The following is a 12,363-nucleotide window of genomic DNA, read 5'->3' as shown; positions in this document are numbered from 1 at the left end:
GAGAGAGAGGGAGGAAGAGAGAGGGAGGGAGAGAGAGGGAGGAAGAGAGAGGGAGGGAGAGAGAGGGAGGAAGAGAGAGGGAGGGAGAGAGAGGGAGGAAGAGAGAGGGAGGGTGAGAGAGGGAGAGAAAAATCCCAGTCCAAAAGTTGAAGTGATTTTCTCCCCCTTCCTCCCCCCTCCTCCCCCATCGTATCCAGCTTCTGGGTAAAAACTTCTGACTCTACAGTACAACTGATGCACTCTCTCGCCTGTAGGTGGCAGTAATGCCCCTAGGGTTTGTTGACACATTCACTGTTGGACTTTTATTCCTATTCATTGGTTCGTCCCAACAGTTCCAGACAGATCGGTACCGAGCTGATCTTGAACTCTCTGATGGTCCACTCCGGCAGAACCGACTCCGACAGCATCTGGATGACCAGGTGTCCATAGTACAGAGGTTCCTGGTCCGCGGGCCAGTACTGGTCACACTTCACCTGGAACACATATTTGAACTGCTTTAGTACCTGTGCTGTGAAGTACTGCTGTGGTATTTGGGGTCAGGATTGTAGTACCCGTCCTTTCTCCACACACTGCGTCACCATGACAACGTTGTAGACGCCGTGCTCCCACGCCATCCTCCAGAACTCGTCTTTGGTGCCGGGGAGGGGGCCCTGGGTGGCGATGTACTCCCTACGGTAGTTGTTACCCTGCACACACACACACACACACACACAGGCATCAGCACACACAGTGTGTGTGTGTGTGTGTGTGTGTGTGTGTGTGTGTGTGTGTGTGGCCTTTACAGGGACGTAGCTGGCGTTGATGTAGTCGGAGCAGGGGTCGTCCTCCAGGTACGACAGCTTGACTCTGGTGGAATCATCTGGAAAACAAAAACCAGGATCAGGTCTGGTCCTGGTTCCTGGTCCATTTTCACCTGGTGTCATTTTCAGTTCACTTCTCTCTGGGCGTTGAACCTTCACACCTACAGTACATTTACATCAGAAACAGAGTCTGTTCTGTTTTTGTACAAACGGACCTCGGGTCAGAACCAGGTCAGAGTCAGAACCAGATTCAGACTCAGGTCAGAACCAGAGTCAGAGTCAGAAACAGAGTCAGAACCAGAGCCAGAACCAGGTCAGAACCAGAGTCAGAGTCAGAAACAGAGTCAGAACCAGAGCCAGAACCAGGTCAGAACCAGAGTCAGAGTCAGAACCAGAGCCAGAACCAGGTCAGAACCAGAGTCAGAGTCAGAACCAGAGCCAGAACCAGGTCAGAACCAGAGTCAGAGTCAGAAACAGAGTCAGAACCAGAGCCAGAACCAGGTCAGAACCAGAGTCAGAGTCAGAAACAGAGTCAGAACCAGAGCCAGAACCAGGTCAGAACCAGAGTCAGAGTCAGAACCAGGTCGGTGTTTCTTTTTGAACCAAAGTTAAAAATCTGCTCCTCACATGGCAGGATGTTGTTGTAGCGGTTCTTGGCCCTGTTCTCTGGCAGTCGGGCCACGTCCATGGTCTGGTTACGACCCACATCTTTCAGATCCTTCACAGCAGTAATCACACACACACACATTTTTCAACAAAATTTGATTAAAACAAAACTTATGTTAAGATATTTCAGACTGTGGCCACAGCTCTGATGTGTCAGCTGTGATTGGTCAGCTGTGATTGGTCAGCTCTGATGTGTCAGCTGTGTCAGCTGTGAATGGTCAGCTGTGATTGGTCAGCTGTGATTGGTCAGCTGTAAATGGTCAGCTGTGATTGGTCAGCTGTGATTGGTCAGCTGTGATTGGTCAGCTGTGATTGGTCAGCTGTGATTGGCCACAGTTGTAGATGGTGTAGTGACGTCGTTACCTCAAACTCCTCTGACAGCAGGTAGTTGGAGTCAGCCTGGAGTTTGTTCAGGTGAGACTCAAAGTGACCGGCTTTGACAGGACTGCACACACAGACACAGACACAGACACAGATACAGACACAGAGACAGACACAGACAGACACAGACACAGACACAGAAACAGACACAGCCACAGACACAGACACAGAGACAGACAAAGACACAGACACAGACACAGACACACACACAGACACACAGACAGACACAGACAGAGAGACAGACACAGACACAGACACAGAGACAGACACAGACAGAGACACAGACACAGACAGAGAGACAGACACAGACACAGACACACACACAGACACACAGACAGACACAGACAGAGAGACAGACACAGACACAGACACAGAGACAGAGACAGACACAGACACAGACACAGAGACAGAGACAGACACAGAGACAGACACCGAGACAGACACAGACACAGACACAGACCCAGACACAGACACAGACACAGAGACAGAGACAGAGACAGACACAGACACAGAGACAGAGACAGAGACAGAGACACAGACACAGACACAGACAGACACAGACACACACACAGACACACAGACAGACACAGACAGAGAGACAGACACAGACACAGACACAGAAACAGACACAGCCACAGACACAGACACAGACACAGATACAGACACAGAGACAGACACAGACAGAGACACAGACACAGACACAGAGACAGGCACAGAGACAGACACAGACACAGACACACACACAGACACACAGACAGACACAGACAGAGAGACAGACACAGACACAGACACACACACAGACACACAGACAGACACAGACAGAGAGACAGACACAGACACAGACACAGACACAAACACAGACACAGACACAGACACAAACACAGACACAGAGACAGAGACAGACACAGACACAGAGACAGACACAGACACAGAGACAGACAAAGACACAGACACAGACACAGACACAGATACAGACACAGAGACAGACACAGAGACAGACACAGAGACAGACACAGACACAGAGACAGAGACAGACACAGACACAGAGACAGACACAGACAGAGACACAGACACAGACAGAGAGACAGACACAGACACAGACACACACACAGACACACAGACAGACACAGACAGAGAGACAGACACAGACACAGACACAGACAGGTGTGTCAGTCTTAACTCTCAGACTTGAACGGTTTTTCACTGTCACTCACTCTCACCTGCCGATGCGTCGATTACTGCAAAAAAATCAAAGACACAAATTTGATCAGTTTTCAACTACCAACCCCAGCAGCTACATGGCTGACTGAGCTGGATGGATGATGGATGGATGGGTGGATGGATGGATGATGGATGATGGATGGGTGATGGATGATGGATGATGGATGATGGGTGGGTGATGGGTGATGGATGATGGGTGATGGATGATGGATGGATGATGGTTGGATTGTTGGATGGATTGTTGGATGGACAGATGGATGTTTAAAAGACATTTCTGTGTTGTTTTGTTGTTTTGTTGTTTTGTTGTTTTGTTGTTTTGAAGATATCATAACAACATGAATCAGTTAATGGTTCATTTGGGAGTTTTTCAGGAGAGATGATAGAGTTTAGACGAGTGCTGTTCTAATGGTACACACACACACACACACACACACACACACACACTCTTACCTCCTGACTCCCATGTAAATCCCTGAAGCAGGAACTTCTTTCCACATGCTCATCCTCATCACTGGATTCTCCTGTACAGCCCTGAACACACACACACACACACACACACACACACATTTGTATGTATACCAGGTTCCAGGGTGTCATGCAGCTACAATAGTGGTCACCACATCACCCCTAGTGGCTGAAGCTTGACTTACACCTTGCGGAGCCGCTGTCTGTAGACCAGCAGGGAGAGCAGAGCCACCGTGAGCCCGATGAGAAACATCCCCGCACTCAGACCCTCCACCACTCCACTCAGAGGTTCTGGGGCCACACATGAACACACAGTTAGACCGCGACCCACATCAGTGTCCAGAACCTGGGCTCAGGTCCACGGCTGTCCTCGCCCTCACCTGAGTGTGTCCTCAGAGGCGCCGACAGGTAGGTGTCAGTGAAGAGCGGCTCTGGGACCTCCTGGTGTTTGTCATCAAACAGTCTGGTGAACGCCCGGACGCTGAGTCTGAAAACACAGCCACAGCTGAGCTGCCTGGCTCACTGGCTCAAAAAACACAGCTGAGCTGCCTGGCTCACTGGCTCTGGGCTGACCTCGTGTGTGTGTGTGTGTGTGTGTGTGTGTGTGTGTACCTGTATGATGTCTTGGCTTTCAGCGGTCCATCACAGAAGCCACCGTAGCTGTCTCTGACGTAGAGGTCGCCGTCGTGGTCATGGTCACAGGGTCCGCCCAGTCGGTCTCCTCCCGCTCCCAGGTTGACCTCCACCACCTGATCAGTGATTGGTCAGGTTAGTCCACCCTCGTATTTGGGACAGGGTCACTGGGGTCGTGTATCTTACCTGTGCGACCGAACCGCGGAGGTCCTGCGGGCAGCGGCTGGGGAAATACGCCGTCTGATAGGCTCTGACCGAGGAGTTGGCCATGTAGTCCATGTAAGACGGCAGAGGGTGGCGCTGTTCTGGCTGCAGAGGCCCGTTGGCTGTAGTCAATCAAATTGACCACAGGTTAGACGTCGGTCCCAGAACGGACGATGTCCAACACGTGGACTTCCTGTTCTTACCGTCAGATTCGGCCACGATGACGGAAAAGTATCGCACGGCTCCGTTAGCGTCGCTGAACCAGGAGCAGTTGAAGCGAAACAAGATGGAAGACGATGTGATCTTTGAAGATCGTTCACTGACACGTACACCAGGGGGCGGTACAGGCGGACCTGGGAGAAGGGGAATTAGAAAAAAAATATTTAAATTCATAAATGAATAAACTTCTAAATGTTCCGGTTGACCATTCTGACCTTTGACCTCATCTGTCACCGCGACCCTCACCACAGCAAACAAAAAGGAGCAGGTCACTGAGGTAACCCTATCTGGAACCCATCAGCCACTCAGACTGCACACTTCACCACTGTCAGAGATATTTCAGCTCTGACCCAACGCGTCCATGGCTCCAGTGTGTGTGTGTGTGTGTGTGTGCTGGCAGCAGAAACTCACGGTCGATCATGGTGACCGTGCTCTGTGTCACCGGTGGACTGGAGAACCCGGCCGAGGACAGGCGGACGGTCACAGAGTACTTGGTGAACGGTACCAGGCGCTCCAGTGTGACGGCGGTGACCCCCTCCGTCAGCTGCTGCACCGAGGTCAACTCATCGTCGTTATGACGACGGCACTCCATCTCGTAGGAGTCAAAGTCAGAGGGAGGAGGTGTCCAGGAGCAGGAGATGGAGGAGGAGGAGAGAGGGAAGCAGTGGAGAGACCTCAGAGGAGACGGACCTGTGAGGAGACGAGGAGACGAGGAGACGAGGAGACGAAGGAGGGTCAGGGCGTAACAATGATGTCCTGGGTTCTGGTGCCATCGTGTGGCTACAATGACAACTACAGGTCCAGCTTCGTGTCTGAAACTTTTGAATTTTAACGTCTTAGTTTTTCTCAACATGGTAACAAAGATCCAGAACCATTTTCTCATTTTAATTAGAAGCAAAAGTTCTAATGTAGTGAGGTTAACACAGGCGTGGGCAAACTTTGGGGTCGGGGTCGGGGTCGGGGTCGGGGTCGGGTCAGGAGCAGATGAAGCGTTCATATGAACTAAGACAAATGACATGTAAAAGTCATGCATAAATGCTAAAATGCTAAAGCGCTTTTAGCCTTTTCTACGCCATCTGTTGGGGACATGCAGGCACTGCAGAGAAAAAGGCAGAAGTACAATGACAGTTTGACGGGCCGCATCCGGCCCCCGGGCCAGAGTTTGCCCGGGACCGGGTTAACACTTCAGTGACACCTACTGGTTCTGACGCTCATCTCAACCGTCTGGCTCCTGACTGTAGGACCGCCTTTGGCCCCGCCCCCACAGACAGTCGCGACAGTGAGGTTGTACCGTCGGCCCGGGTACATCCCACCCACGACACGCCTTTTAAGGTGAGCCTGGGTGATTGACAGAGGGTCGGGGGGCGTCCACTGAAGGACGAAGTCATCATAGTCCCCGGAGGTGGGGGCGGCCCATGTCAGCTCCACGGTCTCATTGGTTGAGCCTTGTTTGACAGACAGGTGGGTGGGTGGCTCTGGATCTGGAGGAGGAAACAGGAAATGGTTTTTTCAAAAGAATTCACTAATTACAGTTGAATCATTCGATTCCTGAACGTGGACTCACTGGTCCGACCCAGAGCCCGGATGGCGTTGGTGAGCTCCCCGCTGTGTGTGATGACCTCAGCACGGTACAGCCTACCAGGGACCAGACCTGAGAACGTGACGTCGCTGTGCTCTGGTCCTAAAGTCTGAGCTCCCAACGTGGAACCAGACGCGTCATAGACGAAGACCTTCACCAACGACAGAAGACGACGAGCGTAAGACTTCAGCACCGCGGACAGTTCTCCGGTCCAGCTCTCGGGGGACCCTGGGGGACACTGAACACCATCTTACCTGGTAGCTGCTGCGGCGTCCCTCGGCGTGCTGCCAGCTAACGCTCAGTCTGTCCGTCTGTCCAGACGCCTCGACCCGAAGAGAAGAAACTGGAGAGGGGACTGAGAGCACCGGGAAAATAAATAAACAGATCATCCGCATATCTGAGCGGAGGTTAGCCGCGGAGGTTAGCCGCGGAGGTTAGCCGTGGACTAACCCGTTCTGGCCAGGACGGAGGAGTCGCTGCTCAGACCGCGGCTCCAGCTGACCACCTGCAGACGGTACAAACTTCCTGCTCTGAGGTTGGAGAAGGTGCAGGCGTCCGTGTCTGACCCGACCTTCTGCAGTTCCACGAGTTCACCCGCAGCCTGGAACAGGAAGTGACATCGTCGCGAAAGTGTTTCCTTCTCATTGGTCACCGTCACCCTCGTCACCCGGCGCCCGTCTTACCCCGTGCTGTTGCTGCTGCTTTCTACTTCCTGTCAACTCTGCTCTGTGATTGGCCGTGGCCTCGTCAACCCTGTACAGTGAAAGGTCATAGAGGTCGACCTGGCCAACAGACCGATGCCAGGAGAAGAAGAGAGCAGAGGTGTTGGCTGAGGCCACGGTTAGATTCCTGACGGCCGCCGGACCTGGAGAACCATGTGACGAACACGTGACGATCTGGTACCAGGTGCAGACACACGTCAACCCTGGTACTATTTATTTATCAGCACTCACGTGTTTGCCCCTCGGTTGTTGCCTCAGCCGACCACACGCCCCCGCTCAGTGTCACCACCTTGACGCGATAACGCTTTCCCGAGGTCAGTCCTTCCAGCTTCTCGCTGCGTGTCTCCACCGGCAGCGAGCGGTTAATGACGAGACCGCCGGCCGCGTCCACTAACTGCAGCCTGTAGCCGTCGTACACCCCCGTCGGTCTCTCCCACACAACCGTCAGACTGTGCGCGGTGTGGTCGTTGTCGGCCTGCAGCCCCGTCACCGCGGCTGGAGCTGGACACAAGAAAAATAATATTTGTCTCCTCACTAGGGGTCGCCACGGAGCCGGTTAATCCAAACACAGTCAAACCCAGAACTGATGATAAATCAAGCCACGCCCACCTGTGCGGCCCGTGGCTTTGTTGCTATTGGTCAGCTTCCCGCTCATGGATTGGATGGTGATGGAGTAGGCGTGGCCTGGTATCAGCTCCAGGAAGTCCAGGGAGGAGATATGTTTGGGGACAGGGCGCGACTCAATGAGAGCGCCCTCCTGAGGTGAGGACAAGTTGACGTTAGATTGGACCTTCTCTGAACCTGGACCTGTGGACCAGACTGACCTGTGTGGACAATGTGACGATGTTCATGTCCAAGTCTCCATGTCCAGGCGTCCAGGAGACCAAGAGTCCGGCGACAGAGTCTGAGAGACCGGCACAGGGAATCAGGCGAAGGTTTCCAACAGGACTAGGAACTAGAGCAGACGGAGCAGCCGTTAGGATTGGTCAACGCCGTGACCGCACGACACAGCAGCTGCTGATCGGTCTCACCCGTCCGACCCTCTGTGAACTGAGCCCTCTGGTTGGGTCCGCTGAAAGTCGACACCACGATCTTATAGAGACGCCCAGGGGTCAGGGACGTCAGGCGGTGGCGCTGCACGTCACTGCTCAGCGTTACAGGAGGGAAAACACGAGTGTCGTTGAAGAGCAACGTCACCTGAGGATAGGTCATGTGATCAGTACAGCAAGCCCAATCCAACGCTGCAGTTTTTCAAAACACTTTTCCACCTCGTAATGGTCCACGTCTCCAGGCGCAGGCGTCCAGGTCACAGTGAGGTCATCCGTCCCGCTGTTGTTCAGAGACAGATGTCCCACAGCAGCTGGAACTAAGGAGAGACACCACCTTCAAGTACTTTTACTGCCTCTCCCCTGACCTTACCGGGGTTTTCAACTCACAGGTTCGTCCATCCGTAGAGATGCTGCTGACGTAGCTGCCGCTCCACGTCTCCACCGTGACGGTGTAGAGTCTCCCCGGAGTCAGAGAGGAGAATATGCACTCGTTGTTCCCCACGGAGACGCTCTTGTTCTGCAGGATCCTGTTGTTGTAGCTGATCAGTACCAGGTACCGGTCCAGGTCTCCTGCTGCGTGGCGCCAGTAGACCTGAACGCAACAGGAGAAGAACAAATACCAGTGGTACTCCAAGCAGTAACAGATATGTAGTAGTAGTACTGTGTATATATTTATATATTTATGTATTGGTTTATGTGTCGGTTGTTGTGAACCTTCAGGAAGTCGTCTCTTGCAGAGTGGACGGCCGTGGGGTTCTGCACGGTGGCTGGTTCTGAAAGAATCAAATCAGAAACAACAACATCAGTAGAAATACTGAGACGTTTGAATATTTGAATACAGTCGAACAAAAACATTGTGAAAAATGTGTTTGTTTTATATTAGATGAAACAAAGTGAAAAAATGCCACAAACTCAACTCACGAGTCCTGGCTTTGACCGCGGTGTCGTTCTCCAGGCCGCCGCTCCTCGCCACTATGACGATGGAGTAAAGTCGCCCAGCGACAAGGGAGCTGAAGGAGCACTCGGGCGGAGAGGAGTGTGACACCGCGATTGTATGAACCACTTGACCGTGGTCCTGAAGACGAACCACGTAGTTATCAATCACGCCACCTGCTGGGCGCCAAGACACGTGCAGAGCGTCTGACCTGCCGCCATTAGCCACAGTTACCTCAGAGACAGAGGCTGGGGCTGAAACAGAAGGTTAAAGGTCGAGTTAGCTAAACTACGACAAACTTTTTCATAAGGAGTTCCCAAATTATGACTTTGTCATGCAGTACCACAAGTGGCCACAACAAGACAAAGTGGCAGCAGCGGGTCTTAAAATGTCTGTTTAAATAAAAAGTCATGTGGGAACCACTGCAGTCGGGGAGTGAGCGTCACCTGCTGGCAGCTCAACAACACTGCAGTACTGCAGAAAGCCACAACCAGGAAAAAGTGGCAGCAGTGAGTAACGGCCAATCGGCTTCAGTGTTATCTGTGGTCCAATAGAAGGTCATCGGTGCAATGCTGCTAGGTCGACACCCACACCCACACACACACACACACCCACACACACAAACGTTCCTGAAAATAACTGGAACATTCTGTGAGAACACAATAGTTGCTCAGAGCAGGAAGTGTGTGTGTGTGTGTGTGTGTGTGTGTGTGTACAGGATGCTGTGTGTTTGGAACATTCCAGTCTGGTCTCGGTGCCATTGTCCTTATCAACATTGATATTGTTTATTTTGTGTCTACTGAGCTTCTAAAAATAAAAGTTTGACAACAACAACAACAACCACGTCAACAACAACAACCACAACAACAACAACAACCACAACAACAACAACAACCACAACAACAACAACAACCACAACAACAACAACCACAACAACAACAACAACCACAACAACAACAACAACAACGACAACAACCACGACAACAACCACGACAACAACAACCACGGCAACAACAACAACTATGACAACAACAACCACGACAACAACAACAACAACCACAACAACAACAACCACAACAACAACAACCACGACAACAACAACAACAACCACAACAACAACAACAACAACGACAACAACCACGACAACAACCACGACAACAACAACCACGACAACAACAACCACGTCAACAACAACAACTATGACAACAACAACCACGACAACAACAACAACTACGACAACAACAACCACAACAACAACAACCACAACAACAACCACGACAACAACAACCACAACAACAACAACAACAACGACAACAACCACGACAACAACCACGACAACAACAACCACAACAACAACAACAACAACGACAACAACCACGACAACAACCACGACAACAACAACCACGTCAACAACAACAACAACCACAACAACAACAACAACAACGACAACAACCACGACAACAACCACGACAACAACAACCACGGCAACAACAACAACTATGACAACAACAACCACGACAACAACAATCATCTCCCTGGTGTCAACCGTCCTGTTCTCTGCACAAACACAACATTTATTTGTATTTACGTTTACTGCAGAGCACGATATTTAACAAACAAGTTGTGAGGAAGTGACTTCACGTGACCCGTAGGGGGCGTGGCTCCACGAGTGAGGTCTCGTCCCAATGATAGAAATCAATGTTGTGATTGGAATAAAAATAAAAAGTATTTACTCAACTATCTTTACTTTACAGTACAGGTATCTTTACTTTAAATATAAGGGGCGGAGCCCTTACCTGTCCGCGCTGTTACAAAAATGTTTTCTGACTCCAGCCGTCCACTGACAGTGGCAGCCTGCAGCCTGTAGAGGGTGCCAGGTGTCAAACCTGTGAGCTGCAGAGAGGAGGAACCTGCAGGAACGCTGATGTTCTGAATGACAACACTGCAAGATAGAGGAGGAGGAGGAGGAGGAGGAGGAGGAGGAGGAGGAGGAGGAGGAGCAGGAGGAGGAGGAGGAGAACAATTTAAGGCTAACAACTGTCCTTAACATTTGTGCTAAGCTAGGCTAACACACCTGTCCTGCAGCAGGATCAGTTTATACAGGTCCATGTTTCCAGGTGGTTTTTCCCATGATGCCCGGAGGCTGTCCACTCCTGAGCTGCTCAGAGTGATGGTACGCAACGCCATAGGAACTACAACCAAAACACATACACAGAAGGTCATAATACTCACGCTCGTGATGCTAGGACAGTACACAAGCTAGCACAACACACTAGCATGTCTCAAATATGTCATCCAGTACCAACGCACCCGTCCTCCCCCCCACAGACACAGATGTGTTCAGACTTCCACTCCTGGTGGTCACGGTGACGGTGTACTGTCGGCCGGGGGTGAGCACGTTGAAGGTGCACTCCCTCATGTTGACCTCCACCTCCCTGGTGTCAACCGTCCTGTTCTCTGCACAAACACAACTCAAACATCACATTTATTTGTATTTACGTTTACTGCAGAGCACGAGACGTATTTAACAAACAAGTTACCGTGGGAAATGGTGAGGAAGTAGCCATCACGTGACCCGTAGGGGGCGTGGCTCCACATGACACTGAGTGAGGTCTCGTCCCAGTGTCGAAGAAAAAGGTTGATGACGGGAGCAGGAGCTGCAGAGAGTGAAGACAGGTTAGGGCGGTGGGGTCGGGGGGTCGGCTCCTTTAGAGTCATTCTGGTGCACAGTGCCCCCTACCTGTGGCTCCTTCACAGCTACTCTCCGCCCAGAGACCTTGGCTCTCCACCCGCAGCACTGCTCTGTAAGGTGTTCCAGGTGTGAGATCCTGGAAGAGGAACCTCACGGCTGTGTTCTCCACGCCGCGGCTGACGACCTGCCGCAGGCCAGCAAATAACAACAGCCTGTAACTCTCCCACTGGCCTCTGGGGGGCATCCATGACAGGACAAGGCTGGTGGATGGGGAGGAGGTAGAAGGTGACAGGAGGAGGTGGGATGGAGCTGCTGGAGCTGAAGAGGAGCAGAAGAAGAGCAGGTGAAAAAGACAGACCTTGAAACAGAAGTGGGTTCTACGTCACTTTACCTGCAGTGACCCGGGTTCTCAACGGTTGGCTCATCAGTCTACCACTGCGGGATGTCACCTCCACCTCGTAGGTGAAGCCAGGAGTCAAATCATGCACAGCAACTTCCATGGCAACTGGAGGAAGAGTCATTTCTCTGACGCTGGTGCCGTTCACTAAAACACTGACCCCCAGTGCGTCCAGGTCGCCTACAGGTGTGGTCCACATCAGGAGAAGGTTGGTGCTGTCGTTAAAGGTGGTGGTGAGGTTGGAGACAGGAGCAGGATCTAATAACGAAAGAAAGAAAATCACAGAACAAGACCTTTGACCTTCGATTTCCTGACATTAGCAAAACATAAGTAATGAATGTCAAGATGGACTAGCTTAGCCCAGAGCCGTTTATGTCAAAGCTAAACTGGACTAGCTTAGC

General features: G+C 51.7%; 1 protein-coding gene across 1 annotated transcript in view; it reads right to left on the bottom strand.

Moving 5' to 3' along the window:
* The window catches only part of LOC112487314 (receptor-type tyrosine-protein phosphatase beta-like), a 21,832-nt gene that overhangs the window by 5,567 nt on the left and 3,902 nt on the right, over window positions 1-12,363 (bottom strand). Inside the window, 32 exon segments of the mRNA XM_025057524.1 lie at window positions 351-473; window positions 552-686; window positions 783-859; window positions 1,428-1,518; window positions 1,830-1,911; window positions 3,068-3,085; window positions 3,519-3,599; window positions 3,719-3,824; window positions 3,914-4,020; window positions 4,146-4,282; window positions 4,353-4,492; window positions 4,574-4,723; window positions 5,001-5,279; window positions 5,789-6,070; window positions 6,154-6,319; window positions 6,423-6,523; window positions 6,619-6,769; window positions 6,852-7,033; window positions 7,122-7,391; window positions 7,500-7,647; window positions 7,715-7,845; window positions 7,922-8,087; window positions 8,159-8,256; window positions 8,327-8,531; window positions 8,654-8,712; window positions 8,861-9,127; window positions 10,670-10,815; window positions 10,948-11,065; window positions 11,184-11,330; window positions 11,414-11,530; window positions 11,614-11,883; window positions 11,957-12,220. Of these exon segments, the coding sequence (XP_024913292.1) occupies window positions 351-473; window positions 552-686; window positions 783-859; window positions 1,428-1,518; window positions 1,830-1,911; window positions 3,068-3,085; window positions 3,519-3,599; window positions 3,719-3,824; window positions 3,914-4,020; window positions 4,146-4,282; window positions 4,353-4,492; window positions 4,574-4,723; window positions 5,001-5,279; window positions 5,789-6,070; window positions 6,154-6,319; window positions 6,423-6,523; window positions 6,619-6,769; window positions 6,852-7,033; window positions 7,122-7,391; window positions 7,500-7,647; window positions 7,715-7,845; window positions 7,922-8,087; window positions 8,159-8,256; window positions 8,327-8,531; window positions 8,654-8,712; window positions 8,861-9,127; window positions 10,670-10,815; window positions 10,948-11,065; window positions 11,184-11,330; window positions 11,414-11,530; window positions 11,614-11,883; window positions 11,957-12,220 (4,814 nt within the window).

The sequence above is a fragment of the Cynoglossus semilaevis genome, chromosome 8, assembly GCF_000523025.1.
Source record: "Cynoglossus semilaevis isolate Cse_v1.0 chromosome 8, Cse_v1.0, whole genome shotgun sequence".
NCBI lineage: Eukaryota > Metazoa > Chordata > Actinopteri > Pleuronectiformes > Cynoglossidae > Cynoglossus > Cynoglossus semilaevis.
Note: the sequence above shows the minus strand (reverse complement) of the source record. Positions and strands in the feature narration are given on the sequence as shown.